Genomic DNA, 17,184 nt, shown 5'->3' with positions numbered 1-17,184 from the left:
TTTTTTGTTATTGCCAAGAATGCTTTAGTTTTTGTCATTGCAGAGAGGAAGCGGAGTAGAAAAACACAGTCTTAGAATGGACATATTAACAACTTTCTTTCCTTGTATCTTAAAATAATCAATGTAGATGCATTGTTGACTGATATTTCCTTTATTACCTTGCAATGTTGTAGCTGCAATACCTGACTATGTTTTGTCTTGGTAGTAACGTTAAGTTTAGGTATTGATTCTCCATTTCAGCCAAGCTGTGCGTGCACGTGTTTATACACGTGTATAAAATACTATATCACGTATGATTGTGAACTGAATTCAGATGCTTTTTTCTTGCCTTATATGTAAAGCTTTTCAAAATAAATAAATAAACTAGTTGCCTGTTCGAATCATTTGTGATATTTAATCAATTTCTTTTCATTTGTCTTTTTTGTCATTGCTTGTGGAGTCTAGCAGTGAATAAAGGCCAATTTAATTATATGTGCTATGTGTCATAACCTCTTTAGCACCCCTCAATGTGATTGTCCAAAGGCAGTATTAGCATAAGGATGGAATTTATTTACAAGTGTGTTTTTATTCAGTGTATTCAGATATCCTGAAATTACCTAGAAGATGCCCTTCAGTGCAAAGTAACTCAAAATAAGCATGTGTTACACGCAGCATTCTGTTCCAGTGCTACTGAAAAAGCAGAGCCAAAGAACAAAGTAGATGGAAAAGAGGTGCTGTCACTGATTAATTGCTGTTAAAGTACAATAAAAATACAGGCTATTAAAACAAAATAAATTAATGTTTTGATACTGCATATTTGACCAGTAACCATTTTTTTGTTGTTTTGGACAAACAGTGATAGATTGTGCAGCAATCAATTATTGTAGATCAAGCATATTCAAATAATACATTGTGACATTCAGTAATTTGTTATTTGGAGTAATTAGATGGTTACTTCATTGTAGTGCAGACAAGGCAGCTAATTTGTTTTTGATCTTTATAAAAAGGAAAGACTTCATTTGTTCAATGGAGTTGCTCTTTTTAATTAAAAAGGCTAGTTTTCTCATTTGCACTTTATATGAAAGTTGGCTTATAAATACATAATAGTACATGCAGAGCACTGACCAAAAACAAACATTCACATTTGGATTGTTCTCTGTTGATTTTTTCAGTGAGGAAATGAAAGTCCTTTTGAATCCTGAATATCTGGAACATGATGCCTAGTAAGTTTTAACAACTTCCTTTACATTTAATTTACTCTTATTTGCAATACATTATTTAACACCGAGTTTCTGGGTTTTCCCCTTTCAGTGCAATGTTCACACGTCTTATGAAGACTGCAGAACATTGGTTTTCAACTTTTGAACATGACAGTCAGAAGGTAAATATTACTCTAAAATGCATTTATTGTATTCTTAACCAAATGTTTTTTTTGTTGTGACTGAAGTAATTTGAAGATGATAACGTTTGTTCTCTTAAACAATTTGGTTAATTGTTTAACCAAAGTTAAACAATTAAAAGTTAATTTAAAATTAACTTAATTTTAACTTGGTTTTAACCAAGTTAAAATTAAGTTATTTAGAGGTTTTTCAGAATTAGGTCATAAGCACTTGTGGAAAGTCAGTTGGCAGTTCCTGTCTGTGGAAAGATCACTTTGATATCAAATGCCACACACAGGAAAATTATTCTCCTGTTTATGAGAGATACTCTTGTATAGCAGTTAAAAGATTGCTTGTCATAGACACATGTAAGTGCCCCAAACTTGCACTAAAGGCATGTTAAATAAATACATTGAGATAGTGTTTAACATTGAGGCTTGAATTGGCTTAAACCGTTTTCAATATAAACAATTTGACATGAAACCAAAATTTTGTTCATAGGTTGCCCATCATAGGTCAGGGTTCATCTGTGACTTTGTCCCGATGCCACCTCTTTTTTGTTGATGATGATCCTTTTTTTCCCCCCCCTTTTCTTCTTGGCCTGAGGATATTCTGAAGGAATGTCTGTGCCCCTTAAATCAGCAGTGTAGCTATACAGATGCCATTGTATTTAGCATTTTGTTTCACAGTATGGAAAAGCCTTTTCTGTGTTTAGTTTTACAGAACCTTTTTTTTACTTTTGTTTTTTCTTGCCCTCTCTGAACTCTTTGCAAGGACCATCTAGTCTTTGCCTGTAACCATTTTTCACGCATGGCAGATTTAACAGTTCCCTCTGTCTGTTTTGCTTCATTCTAATGTTCAAGATTTTTTTTTTTCTATTTTCTTCCTGTCTCTTTCCCTTTTTGTGCTTTTCTTTAATTCTGAAAAATTATTTTTGTGATGGGCTGTATGTAGAAGGGTCTAGCAAAACACCCATGTTACAGTTGTCCAAGACTTTCAATGTATTGTATACTCAAAGCCTCCAGACTAAGTTCCAACTTGATTTATTTCAGCATTTTTCAAAGACCATAGGGCAAGTAGAGTCAAAAATAAATTAATAAGAATTTGGTCATTTTGGGATGCCCACGCATGTGCACCAAAACATATACTTGCAAACTGTAATTAGGGAGTGCTAATTTTAGAGATGATTTTGCCTGTCTGTTGAAAAAAATGTTGTTCATCCAAGTCTCACATAAAAGATTCTATTTTATTTAAATGTTTAAATGTATCTGTGTATATATTTTATAGATACGGAGTGTTGGCCAGAGCTATCCACAGTTATAAATTACTATTTAGATTTGAATTTTACATAGTTTTCAGTAACTACAGATAAAGTGTAAGAGATACAAATTTTATGAACTTATTACATAGTCACTTTCATTCTAACAACAAAGCTGCAAGATGTTTCTCTTGAGTGTAACTTTTCAGAATTCAGTGTATTCAAGCATATTTGTTCCAATTTCTGTGACAGAGGTGGTGAAGTCTGAGGCTGATTTTTATTCCAGGAAATAACTAGGTCGACTTACAGATTTACAGTGCTTGGGTAGAAGGTGAAAGTTTACATTACCCTTTCTAGTCCTTTCACAGCATAAAAAATTAACTATGCACAGTACATGGATTAATATCTGGTTGTTTGTTCTTGTTCTTTGCAAACATGTATAATCTTTAATAATCCTTTCTTGTGCGTGTGCCTTTTACAGTCATGACTTTGAGGGTTGGCTACATAATAAAGTCTGAGTCTTCACAAATGAAGCAATGAAAGCATGTGCTCTGAGATACATGTTACATTTTATAGCCTCTAACAGTTGGTTCCATTACTCCCAATTGCCATTAGAGGAGCTGCTCCAGCTACGGCATTCCCTAGTGGTTAATGAGAGAAATCTGTCCACATTTATACTTGTGCTATGTCCTAGCCTCTCTTTACTGCTGTAGCATTTGTTTCCTAAATGCATGAATATATAAGTTGTATTAGTATCAAATACCAGCCATTCCAATTCATGTTGTGTACAGTAATGTTGTGTGGCAGGATTTGGTGATTTTGTTCCTAATACTTGATCTAAAATATTCAGCTCTGTTCCACTGGTAATAAATATTTAAATTGTTCTTACAGGTGAATCTGGTGCTCTCCTTTAAATAGTATAACAAATCTCTGAGCTGTACTTCTTTTCCTTACTGCGAACCACATCCCTTCGGGGTCTATCATTTATATTTCATGGTAACAGTGGATGGCTAAGCCCGTACACTCATGAAATGTTTGCCAAGACTAAGAAGCTCACAAAAAAAAAACAGGTGTTTCGTCCCATGTGGCAAGTCAATATGTAGTGAGGATAGGCATGGGCACAGTATCATGTTGTCCACTTAGCTTCTGTGCTTTAGGCAGAGACACTGTGAATCATTTCTAGGTAAACATTTTGACAGCTTAATTCTATTAGTTCATTTGACCATCTTTGTGTTTGGGCTGTTCCTTTCATACCAGTTTGATGATATTATTTGGAGCAATTTCAACTGACTAAATGTATCGTCATTTTCTCAACCAAATTGCTTGAGAAGAGACAGCAGACATATCATATGCTCTCTAGTTATTCACCAAACTTCTTCATGGTGTGCACCAAATCATGAGGCATGTGTTGGTCCTCATAGTCGGAATCCTTTCACACTTAAAGCAGTGTGTAAGACTCTGTCTTTTAATTTTGTAAAGATGACTATAAACCCACAGACAACTAATGGTATAAAGACTAATCTGGGTGACTACAGAGTCTTGTCATTTTACAAGCTCATATAGGTTGAAAGATTCTAATGTTGAGATTTCTATATAAGGTCTTATGCCTATAATCAAGAAAATTTTAAAAATACAGTTCTCTTGAGTCATCAGACTTATGCACGGTCAAGCTGAAGTTACACTCAACTAGAATAAACCTGAATAATGTACACATTGCAGATGTGTGCCAACTGATGGAACATGCACAGACTGTGAATTCATACAGTAACAGGTTTTTATGATTAGTTTCAAAGATAAATGGGTATGTTTATGCAAAAGGTTACTGTAGACTGGCATTTAACATTAAGGCAATGTTATAACTTAGGAGTGCTTTTCTTGTAGGAGATTAGACATTCTTAGTGGATTCCTTTCTTTTTTCTCCACATTCTGGCATGTGATCAAGAAAACACTGAAATGGATATGAAATAATAATAACAAATAGTCATACAATAGAGAAGCAGAAAAGAATTCAGTAACTTGTTTCTAGTGTATTACTTCAAATAATGAACATAGAGGGCATTTAAGTGTGGAATAAGGACATTTTTCTGTCCCTACCTACTTCCCATGGGCTCTCAAATTGTCTGTGGACCTTTACTCACCTCCCATGCTGGCTAAGTTCTTGTAGGTGTGTTATTGGAAAGATGACATAAGCTGTCCATCCTAGAATCAAAATGGTTCGGGTTGGAAAGGACCTTAAAGACTACCTAGTTCCAATCTCCTGGCATGGGCAGGGACACCTCTCACCAGACCAGGTTGCCCAAAGCCCCATCCAGCCTGGCATTGAACACCTCCTAGAATGGGGCATCCACAGCTTCTCTGGTTCTCTGGGCAACCTTGTCCAGTGCCTCATAGTAAAGAATTTCCTCTTTATAACTAATGTAAATCCAGCTTTTTTTTTTTTTTTTAAAGCCGTTACCTCTTGTCCTATCCCTACATGTGACTCCCTAAAAGGGGCCAAAACTGAACACAGAACTCAAGGTTTGGCCTCCCCAGAGCTGAGTACAGGGAAACAATCACTTCCCCAGCCCTGCTGGCCACACAGTTTCTTATGCAAGCCAGGATGCTGTTGGCCTTCTTGTCCACCTGAGCACTGAGCACACTGCTGGCTCATATTCAGCCAACTATCAACCAGTACTCACAGGTCCTTCTCTGCCAGGCAGCTTTCTAACCACTCATCTCCCAGCCTGTAGCACTGCTTGGAAAACAAAACAAAAACACCTTCTTTTCTTTCCTCTTTCAAATCTGACAGAAAATCTAAGTGTTTTTACTTCAAATTATTTGGCACATTTATTCTTTACATTTTGGGGGTGAAAGGGGAGGTTTGGGACACCTAAATTATTTGTTGACATTGCAGAAAATTCAAGGTTTCCGCAGCTTGTTAACCGTCTCTAAGCAAGAGATGGTTTATCTCCATTTGCTCTGGTGAGCCCTTCCTCTTAGTGGCTAGAACCACTAGTTTCTGATGATCTTGCATCAGAGTCAACACTCTTACTTTTCTCTCTTCTTAGAAAAGGGAAAAGAAGTAGAAGTCCTCTTTTCAGACTCAGAGATGCATTTGATTTAATTAACATCACAGTAGACTTGCATTTACTTTCTTTGCATGCTTTTTGCCTTAAACACTAAATTTGATGAATCTGTTTTATTTGAATATGAAGTGGCTCTTTCATGAAGGTCATTCTTTCAGTATTTCTTCAAATGCTTATTCAAATGTTTTCTTTACATACAACCCATGATTCACATGTTCTACTTAGCTATTATCATGCTTTCCATCATGGAACTGTTCAGTCTGTATATTCTTCTCTGCTTATAATTAACAACTGAAAAACAACTGTTTACTTAATTAAAAAATAATAATAAAAAGGAGGAGAAATATCCTTTCTCAACTGCAGCTATAAAAAATTTCAGTATTTAACTAATAGGCAGTACTTCATCATAGCCCCTAAGATGCTAGGTGTTTTATTTTAAATTTCTGTTTGGCAGAACAGAAGAGGGTTTTTTTTGAATGAAACTATGCCATTTTAATGAGGTTTATTTGATAGTCTGTGAGGGAATTTTGGTCAAGTGATTTGCTAGGTTATCTGAATTGAATATCTTTTGCTACCACAGCAGCATGGCATAAACCACTGTACTGTAATAGACAGATCAGTCCCTTTGCTGAAGTTGCCATAGCAAAGCAACAGTTACACAGATTTCAAGATATAATTTATCAGACCCTTAAATAAAAACATTTTACCTGAAATCACTGCTCGGCACCATACAATATTTTTTGCAGTGCAGAAGTGGAATAATTAAGAAAAAAATATTTCAGACAGATTAACAAAAAACTATTTTTATTGAATTTGGGTAGAAATTATTAAATTTTCACTGCCCTTTTGAATATAAAACAGTGTTAGAAATAATGGTTAAATATGGTTACATCTCTTCTTCTTAAAATTATGATAGAGAATGGGACTGAAGAGGGTCTATAGCTACAAGAAACAACCTTGGGAATAGTTTGTACAACAAAAAATACTTTATTTGTTATTGAGTGCTGGAAATTATGCGCTCTTCACTGAATTGACCCAAGTGAATGTCTTTCAGCAATTTTAGAAGTAATGAAGTCATTTGAAAGTATTAACACTTTGACCTTAATAATGATTCTCAATCAATATACTGAGCAACAGTATAGAAAAATAATAACTATTTTTTTAAAGTGAGGCTTTCAGATCTGAGAGTCAAGATGAGAAATTGAATGAAGTCTTAGCGAAATCTCTCTTCAAACTGTTTCAAATGTTCCTCTTCTGTAACTTCAGCATCGTTCTGGACAGGTTAATTCTCCATTTGCCTTTCCCCTGTCTTTCTCTTGTTAGGTCTGATTTGTTCTTTTTTATTCCTCACCCTCATTTTTACAAATTTCCTGTTTAGTATAGTTAATTATTTACTGCATTTCTTTCTAGCTTTCCACTTCTTTTCAGTAATAATTCACTCTTTTGCAAAAAGAACAAATTTAAAGTCACATCACATTCAAGTATGCTAATATAGTAGTTTTCTTCCTCTGTTTTCACCTGTGTGTGTCATGTTACAGATGATGACATAGTTAGCACAACCATTCAGTCCAGCCAGCTGCATCCTAGTCCTGAGGTTCATCGCACTCTTCTTTGGTTTTAAAGGTTTTCCGATGCTTTATTAAAGTTGTGTAGATTTTGAGCCACTTGATTTTCTGAGCAAGAGAAGCCTGTTGAGAAAGTGTTGTTCAAAAAAATAGTTATTTTCTATTTGGTATGCAGTCCTCTAAGGGCATATATTCTCTACAGTGTTACCATTCATGTGAATTTCTCTGGACTGACAAGTACAAAAATAAAATAAAGCTGTCAACACTTTGTCAAAGTGTGAAAAGTAAAGCAGGTACGTGAATTGGATTTGGAGAAGGAGGGAGTAAACCATGGAACACCCAGGAAGGGGAATCCCACAGCAGGTGCCCCAGAAGGAGATACTTGAAATTACTCTTCTGCTGGAGAAAAAAAAAAAAAAAAAAAAAAGGCTGTTGGTGTTTTTGTGTTTATTTGAAAGCCAGTGATAGTAAGACAATAAATTTCTTTCATGTAATTAAATAATAAAGGATGTTGGGTTTTTTTCCTCTTTTCTGTGTCTGCAGGAGAAAGATGTGATGATTACACCTATGCCATTTGCAAGGCCGCAAGACTTAGGCCCATCTATTGCTATTGTAACTAAAGTAAACCAAATTCAGGATCAGCTGCTGAAGAAACATGATATTGAGCTGTACATGCATCTGAACCGACTGGAAATTGCTCCACAGATTTATGGACTGTAAGTGTTTACAGTGCATTATTTAATTTAATTCCTTCTAGATTTATTTCATTGTTTGAGGACATTTTAGTCCTGAAATTTAAGATTAGAGGAACGGCAGTGAAAAGAAGTACTGTTTTTCTCTTAGACCTTATTCCACTTACATTACAGTAAATGAAACCACACGGTTGTATTTGTGACAGAGACATTCCTAATGCAGATAAAGTGCATTCAACTATATATTAGAGGGCTTGACAGAGATTCCCAGTGCAGTGGTGGGACATCACTCCAGTACATACTGAAGGGGAAGAGGGAAAGCTTAATGGCTGAATGTTTTGTTTGCTTAATTTTGTCACCTGAATTGGTGAATTGCTATCAGTGAACTTTTCTCTATTCCAATAATAGAGGTTTGGATACTGGCAATATAGGCGTGGTAGGACACGTTGAAAGTTATGGCATGGTGGTAATAAAGTTTCTGTATGTGGAGTCAGCTCAGGTAGTCCTTGTTTTGTTAAAGTGACTCACATCCATTCAGGTAGCTTTGTATTATGTGTCCCCATTCTGTGGGGGATTTTTAGGTCAGGTGCGACTTTGTCCACAAATGTTTTCACAGCATTGTATGCAAACTATTTATGGCTGCTATACTCAATTTGGGTCAATACAGAGCATGCAAATTGTAAGAATCACGAGGACTTGTGAATTGCCTATGATTTTGAGAAATAATTTTGCCTTCATAGTCTAGAATTCTAGACAGTTGATTCATTTTGATCATTCCTAAGGAGCAAGCTGTATTTACAGTTGCAGAAAAATTAGACTTGTACTTTTTTCTAACTTTTTGCAGTGATTTAAAATTAACATTGACTTTGCTTTAAATCACAAAAAATGTTTCATTTGTAGGTTTGAATTGCCATATGTAATTGTGAATTATATTTAACAACTCAATTGAAAACGTGAAAAAGAAGGGAAAATGAGACTGTCTAAATGTCAGGCCATAAATGCAATACTTGCAAGTAAAGTCTAATTTGATGTTACCATAAACTGGAAAAATGCTGAGATACAGTACCGCCCTCAAGAAAATGGTCAAACTGAGGCTAAATAGTAGTCCCAAGCTGAAAAGGAGCATAAGAAGAGAAACATAATACTTGAAAACTCAATAGTTTTGGTAGGAATGGTCTACAGGCAGCAGAAGAATAAACTAAGGAAACACAAGGTATTAAAGTATGAAGAGGACAAATAGTCTTATTGCAATATTTTTTGCATAATGTGGAGTAGTGAGTTTTCTTTATATCTTCAGTAGTCTAGAAGAGAAAGCAGGCATTGCTAATAAATTTCAGGAGTGGCAATGAATAGGTAGGTAGTGTAAACACCAAGGAAAACAAAAAGACAGTGCTTCTATTTTCTGAAGACTTATGAAAACATACAGAAAATAAGATCAACCTCAGAGATTTGCAAACATATTCTGGGGCAAAAGTAATTTGTATTGTAGGTATTCACTTCAGTTTAAGATTTTGCCTTTCAGTAACAGAAATAATTGAAAGAAAAAAAAATTAGACTTTAGCTCAAAACATGGCATTATAATAGCAGAGGAACAGTGCAGTCTGGTGCGGCATAAATAGAATTGAATCTGAATAAAGAAATTTACAGTTAAAGGAATGAATTATGAGAAAGATCTTCAGGCTGACTATCAAGAAAACCTTACTAACAGGGAGCTGTTAGACTGTAAAGTGATATATCAAAATTAAAAAAGGAAAAACCATCAGAATATTTTAAAGACAGATTCTCAGAAGTGGATATTATTATAAAGAACAAGTCTGCTTTGGCAAAAGAGGAAAGTAGGCTGCAAGTGAGGTCATATCATTCTCTGACTTCTGATTTAATATAGAGAACAGGAAAAAAAATTAGAAAGGAACATGACTGTTGTATTATTCTCACATTTAATGATGTCTGAATTCTTCAGAATAACAACTTCCATTAGTGAACCAGCTTGACAGACTCAGATGCTGGATCTTTTCCTGTATTTAACATTTCTTGAACTAGAAACAGCATTTCTTAAACATAATAGATTATTAATAATTGCTCAGTATAACCCAAATGCAGAATTTATGTAAGTTTTTGTTGAAATATATTATTTTTGTGAAGCTTGTTGAATTTGGCAACAGTAAAACTTTGTATGTGAATCATTTGAGTGATTCGTATCAGTCAAAAAATACACACATGGTAGAAGGAAGACTAGGAACTTCCCTCAAAAGATTTAATGGAGCTGCTGGAGAAAAGTACCAACACAAAAGACTTCTATGTACTGGTAGTCTTCCCTAGTCTGAGCAATTTATGCAGTCTACTTAAAAACGTAGTATTTCATACTTTGCATCTGTTTATAACCTTTTGTGGAAAGATATAAACAATTCTTGTTTACTCTTTGTATTTTCATACTGTTGATTACCTGGTTTCTCTCATTTCCTTGCTGAGCAAAAAGAGAACCCCAGTTAGGTCTACTAAGTTACACTAGTGTCCTGGCTGTGCCATACTTTTGTTCTCTGGTGATGCAAATTCTTGTTACATGCAGTAGCCTTCACGCTAGAATTTTTGCAACTGGAAATTTTGTGAGACCCCAGATTCATTCACTTGCAGTCAGCCACTGCATATCCCGATGATAATTTTTCAGCTGCTATTAATATCGGCCAAAATGGAACCAGCAATATGGAGATAAAGGCTTTTGTCGTACCATTCTTTAGCCTTCTTTATTTGCCATGTCTCTGGTTTGTTTTTAGACCCTAAGATAGTGTTTTGCAGAATAACATTGTTTAACGTTCCTGGTAGCACTGCAAATTGCACACAGTCTAACCAAACTATAATAATTATCTAATCATATCTAATTTTCTACTTTGTGAAGTAAAGTACAAGAATGGTTTGAAAGTAAAATTGAATTGATTACATTAACAGCTCAGTGACATGCTTCCTGATAATAAACTTCTCCCTAAATAAAAACAAAAAATGCTAAAATTGCACAAAAAGATTAGATCCTCTGAAGGGTTGACAGATTGAATATTCAGTTTAATTATAAAATCAGATGAGTTAAAAAAGATTAATGTGCTAGATGAAATGGTATTCTAGTGTTAATTTCTTTGACCCTTACATCTAATTCATGTCAAAGTACAAAATAATTATTGCAAAACTATTCTGCAGTTTCTGCAGTGGCCACTGGTTGCAGTGACAAATTAAGCAGGTCACGTTCCCAGCTTGAAACAGGACAAGGATTGAAGAAAGTCTTCAGATATCTGTATTTTAAGACTTTTTCTTCATCTTACAGTAATTTTTAGTAGAGGATTTATGTTAGATTTCACTTAAAAGTTTAATCAATTGGGAGAGTCCCTCATAATATCATTATAACTGCTTTATTTTATGTACTGAGGGTTTCCAAGTGGATTATATTCATATTACATCAAATGAAATTCTCACAGAACTGCATGCAATAAGTACAGCCGGATCATGTAAATATGATGTGGTTGTAAAGAAATAATGCACACAGTGCTAACGACAAGGCATAAGTATAAAAAGCTTTATTTAAGAACAAAAATTAACTGGTGGCATAAACTCACTAGCTTCTGCATCATAAGGCTGATGGCAGATTATATGCTGATATTATATTGGTTAAGCAAATTCTTTCTAAGTACATATCCAACAGACAATAAAGCACTTGCAGAAGTGAGCGTAAATATTTCATGATAGCTTAATCTCTGTACAAAAAAGGCCTTCTTACAACATTCAAAGCTAGTGACTTTGCCTCCCACTGCCACTCTGCTTTCTGATGATCAGTCAGATGGACATATTGGGTGCTGTGCTTGGAGATTCAGGTCCAGCCCTTTAGGCTGGTACCACAATTATACTTCAGGAAGAAAAGGGGGGAAAAAATGAAGAGAAGGATACAAAGCAAGTCACAAGGTACATTTGAAGCTAGCATTAGAAAGGTTATGTTACAGCAAAGTCAACAGCAGATGTGCTGCTCCACTATTACTGTTCTTAGTTGCTTTGCTATGAGCACTGCTGTGGGGCGCCCACCTGTTTTAGTTTCTCTCCCATGCCATTATGGTACCAGGCAGTATTCTTTTCTGTAACCATATTGGTCTCTGGAGGGAGGATGTAAAGGATTTCACCAGTGCAGTAAAGGAACATAAATCATATACATCGTATCCAGAAAAAAAAAAAAAAAAAAAAAAACCTCCCACCAATCATCAGAATAAGGAGAAATATTCATGATCACCAGAAAAAAAGTAGATCAGTTAGATTATCAGTCTTGCTAAGGAGAAAAAAAAAAAAAAAAAAAGCTCTGCAGATCATCCCAGATGCCTAGGTTTATTACAATTCCTCTCTAATTTTTAATCCAATGACATCACTTAATTGGACAACAGTTATAGTGTAAGCAACTTTGATCTATTGTGCATATAGTAGGGGAACCACCAAAATCTGGCTTTGCTATTAAAATAAATAAATATTTTAGTATCTATCAGTGGCTAAGGCTAAGCAAACAGTAAGTCGTCATGAATTTATTTTCTGTTTGACTTAAAGCATTACGTACAGAAAGGAATTTAATGCCATGCAAGTCCTAGCCTGTCTATCATTAGAATACTTGTAAGGATTTAATGCCAGATACACAGGCCTTTCTAAGAAAGGTTACAATCCTCTGTTACTCCCACAAATGAAAAGGAGATACAGGCTACTGGCGTTTTGGATGAAGTTTTGGGGAACTGAGTCAGACATCTGAATACTTTATCAGTTTAGTCTTGTATAGTGAAATAAGTACTATAAGAAGAAAACTGGAAGTTAAAAGCAAAGTGACAGTGGAAAACAATTCTGAATCTAATTTAGAAAGCTACAACATATTTTGATGGAGAGAGGAGTTGCCTCAACTATTGTTGATGTGTCTGTTGAATTGTGATGGTTTACTGACTCAAAGGGATTGTTCTGTGCAAGTAAACGTGGACAATTCTTGAAGCATCAGGGTAGATATCTCACTTTGAGGAAGCAAGCAAAGCTACTTACCTGTAGAAGCTGCTTTTCTTTTATTTTAAAATGAGGTACCTACCTTTTGTTTTCTTACATGGTAGCTATCTGATGCTTATTGTTGAGTTCCTCCAGAAAGCTTTCTGGTTGTTGATTGAATTTTTGTTATAATTATTTGCCACTTGCCTTTTCCATTCTTACTGTATATTATATTGAACATTGCAGTATGATGAACTTCTCAATTACATCCTTTTTCTCCTCTCTCACAAACAGTATTTTAGACTTACTTAAGATTTGAACATATACATAATGTGAAAGCCCACTATAAACACAATGAAGAATTGGCTGAGGTGTCAAAAGTGTTCATCTGAGTTTTACTCTCCTGCCACATAATTATGTGCTGAGAAGATAATGAGTAGTACTGGATGGCTGTGAGAATGGAATGCAGATTTGTCATTATGTTGTTCCTTGATGCAGGTGATGTGCTTCCCATATGAAGCATGGGGAATTATCTTTTATGGGGAAGGAAACAAACAAGAAAGTTTCTATTTTTACTTTTGTCACACACCCTTAAAAAATCTGGTTCCATTAAACATAAGTAGGCTTAGATACCAGTGGCTTTGAATAGAATAAGTATGTTCTGAAACCTGTGATGAAACCAGTAGAAATAGATACAGGTGTTCGAAAGTCAGTCTTTTTTTTTAGTTAATAGCTACAAAAGCTGAACAATGAACAGAGAAGTTCTACTCCAGCAAGGAATTTAAGGTTCCATATATTGTGTGTGGACTTCTCTTTGCTTTCTTTATACTTAATCACACCAGCTCTCCAGCTAACTAGTGGAGTTTAATTTAGTGCATCATTTTGTTTCTTTCAAGGACACAAATCGTAGTTTAGAAAACTGGTGTTACAAATGGGTACAGAAAATGTAGCAGAACATAGGTTAAGTATCTGTTGCAGGAAACAATTACCTCAGCATATGCCAAAAAAAAATTATATTGTGCTAACATGTCCAAGTTAATCTAATGTTAGTAGGGAAAATACAGCAGCTTGAACTTAAGCATTTGCTAGCAACCAACGCATTTCCCATAGAATCCAGTCTGTGGCTAATTCATAGTTTGGTCAACCAGTGCTTCGACCTCACTGCTTATTCTTACCCTGTCTGATTCAAGTCAGTATAGGCATGCATGCATGTGTTACTAGTATACCCTTTATTTTTTTGAGAAGATGTACTATTAGAGCTGATAATAAACTAATGAATAGAACCATGGGCACTGTACCAGAGGAGAAGATCATCCTATCATCAGTCCTTAAAATAAAGGCTAATGCCCAAGAGTCTTGATAAACTAAAGACTAATACAGACAGAAGGTCACTGAAAATCTTTTGGTTCTTATGTTTGTCCAAGTGAACATAAAAAATATCCGCACAAAGAGGAGCTTCTACTAGAATACAGAGAAAAGCTTCAGCAAGAGTAATGGCAAGACATCCTAAACACAATATGGTGACTAAATTGTAAAACTAAAAATTATACTGTGTTCTTTAAGCACAGCTGGGATCAACTGGTTGGTGCAGATAAGAGGAATTTTAATCCAGATCTTTAAACAACGGAGCATGAAATACTTAAATGCACAACCAAGACCTGTTGGAAGCACAGGAGTTAGATTTCATTTTAAAAGTCAACATTTTTAATACTTTGGTGTTCTTCCATGTCAGAATAAACTAAGCCATTTTGAATTTTCATGTTAGACTAGGGAGGGGAATGACAGGGAATTGCATTTGAAAAAAAAAAAACAAAAAACAAACAAAAAAAAACAATAGTTGACATCCTTTGGGAAGCAGGATGTCAACTTCAGGGATAGTATGGTCTTCACGCTGTCTCCCTTGGCCTAGGAGGACATGTTAGTAATCAAGATCTTCTAGGTCATTTTCATCTGAGGCTTTAGTTTTAGAAGAAAATTATATTCTGAAAGCACAATTCATTCCCAATTAAAATGTTGTCAAAATATAATGAAATAGTAATTTTCTGGATAATAGCTAGTCTGCATTTTCTCTAGAAGACTCTGGTTGCTTTCTTGAATGGAGATAACTTCAGGGGATGGGGGGGAGAGAGGGGAGCTGTTCAAGGTCAGCATTAAGAAGATGGTTTCCCTTCTGTGCTTTGTCCCCACAAAAATATGTTTGCCAGCTAGACAAGTCAGTCTGCCTCAGTGATTTCTATCTCTATGGACAGTGCTCTCTCTCTCACTCTCTCTCCAGTCTAACTAAATGCTACAGACTGAGGTGAGGGATTTTAGTTTAAAAAAAAAAAAAAATGGAAGGGAGGGATTCTACAGACATGGTTTATATATTTCATATATATATGCATATATATATATAACATGGTTTATATATTTTGAGTCTTCTCTAACATAGTTGTTTTACTGGGAGTTCTAGACTTGGATAAATAGATGTCAGTGTTGGAAGTGTATGCAGTACAAAAAGGTCCTGCTCTGAAAATAACACGACAGACTGTCCTAACTTCTAAAAAGGACAGGCTCAATAACAGTTCTCCATGACCTTGTGAACCTCTTTCCAACATATGCATTAGCTGAGGAAGCTTCAGCAATAAAAAAATAAATAAAATAATTGCTCCAAATAACTGCATGCCTTGAGCATCTTTTCTGGCTCAAAAATGTGTTTTTGAGCAAGAATTTTTAAAAGTATCCTATGAAATATTAAAGCAGGCCAGCCATATCCGAAGAATAAAATCCATTAACACAGATCACAGGAATAGGTTTTTCTGGAGCAGTGCTGTTAATTAGGTTGCATGATTTTGTGTAACTTTTGCAGTTATATGAATTCACAGTCTTTAGGTAGAGAGTGAAAAATGAAGTTTGATAAATGTTTCTAAAAATAGTGTTATGTTGGCAAACTAACACTATAAAAATAATCAGAGTATTTCATCACACCACATACTGAATGTAGGCATGAGACCTTAAAGGGTTAAGTTATATAACTTAGCTTGAAGGCTCCACAATTTATGGCAGGAAGAGAAAATCTGTGCACAACACTGCAAAATAAAATTGCTTAGTGAAAAATAACAAAAACTGGCAAGAGTAGGAGCTGATTTCAAACACATTTTGAAATCAATGAATGACTCACTCTTGAATTTTTACTAAAAGTCAGTGGTGTTGCTTTTCTATTTTGTTTCTCTGAAAATACTCTTAACATGCTGTTTGCAGCTTTTTATTGACTGCTGATGATAACTTCCTCAAATTTCTAGAGAATGCTGTTTATAAGGAAAGAAGGCAGTATAGGCCTTGTTATTCACACCTAAGCCTTGTTATTCAGTATTGAATGTATTGACATGTATTGACAACAGTAGGCTAATTCTTGCCAGATTTCAGAGAAGCAAACAGCATCACCCAGTATAATACCAGGAAATTACCAACATCAGCTTGGGAAGTACACAAGAGACTGTTTCTTTTTATAGGCCTTACATTGGCATCTATAATTTTTATCTGTTTTTTCTTTACTCCTCATCACCTTTTATGAAATTGGGACCATGTTAGCATGCTTTCTCTCATTAGCTTTGGATAAATATTTTTATTCTTGAAATCTGGACTGTCCAATACAGTGATCTTTGAATGCCACACGAGCAAGATAATTGTTGTTCTTGATATTGAAAGAAAGGACTAGAAGAGATTTATTTTCATATTTGCTGTTCTTTAAGTTGAATAGAATAGAATAGAATAGAATAGAATAGAATAGAATAGAATAGAATAGAATAGAATAGAATAGACGATATGGTGAAATCCCACCCTGCTTCTGCTTACTGTTACTCCTAAAAATAATGCTACCAGTTTTTAATTAGCAAAGTTGAGAGGTTTGCAAAAATATTTTGATACCTTGGATAAATCTGTACACGTAACCACATGTAGCAGCAGAGAAAATGTAATATGTTGTGTTATTAAATATTTTTAACAGTGCTCAAATCAAAATTTCAGACAACATATAACTACAGTCCTTAGCTGTTTACAACTTACATCAGTAAATGCTGTGTGAGCTGTTAGATTGTAAGCTTAGGCCTTCTGGTTTATTCCATTTCCCCCAGCCAAGTACATGTGGGTATGACATGCAATATCAGGTGTCAATTTCATTATAACGCACATACAGTGAAGTGGAAGTATATAGGGCAACTTGACTGAAATACTTTTGCCTATTGTCTTACTTATCTGTGAGTGAAATCACAAGAGTAATGAGACAAT

The 17,184-nt window shown here is 35.0% G+C and overlaps 1 protein-coding gene across 10 annotated transcripts in view; it reads left to right on the top strand.

Moving 5' to 3' along the window:
* The window catches only part of TBC1D5 (TBC1 domain family member 5), a 317,841-nt gene that overhangs the window by 186,950 nt on the left and 113,707 nt on the right, over positions 1-17,184 (top strand). For all 10 annotated transcript variants that reach the window (XM_068674320.1, XM_068674318.1, XM_068674325.1 and 7 more), the window contains 3 exons: positions 1,152-1,202; positions 1,291-1,360; positions 7,790-7,962. In XM_068674320.1, coding sequence (XP_068530421.1) covers positions 1,152-1,202; positions 1,291-1,360; positions 7,790-7,962 — 294 coding nt within the window. The remainder of the gene's footprint in view (positions 1-1,151; positions 1,203-1,290; positions 1,361-7,789; positions 7,963-17,184) is intronic.

This window comes from Anas acuta, chromosome 2 (genome assembly GCF_963932015.1).
Source record: "Anas acuta chromosome 2, bAnaAcu1.1, whole genome shotgun sequence".
Classification (NCBI taxonomy): domain Eukaryota; kingdom Metazoa; phylum Chordata; class Aves; order Anseriformes; family Anatidae; genus Anas; species Anas acuta.
Note: the sequence above shows the minus strand (reverse complement) of the source record. Positions and strands in the feature narration are given on the sequence as shown.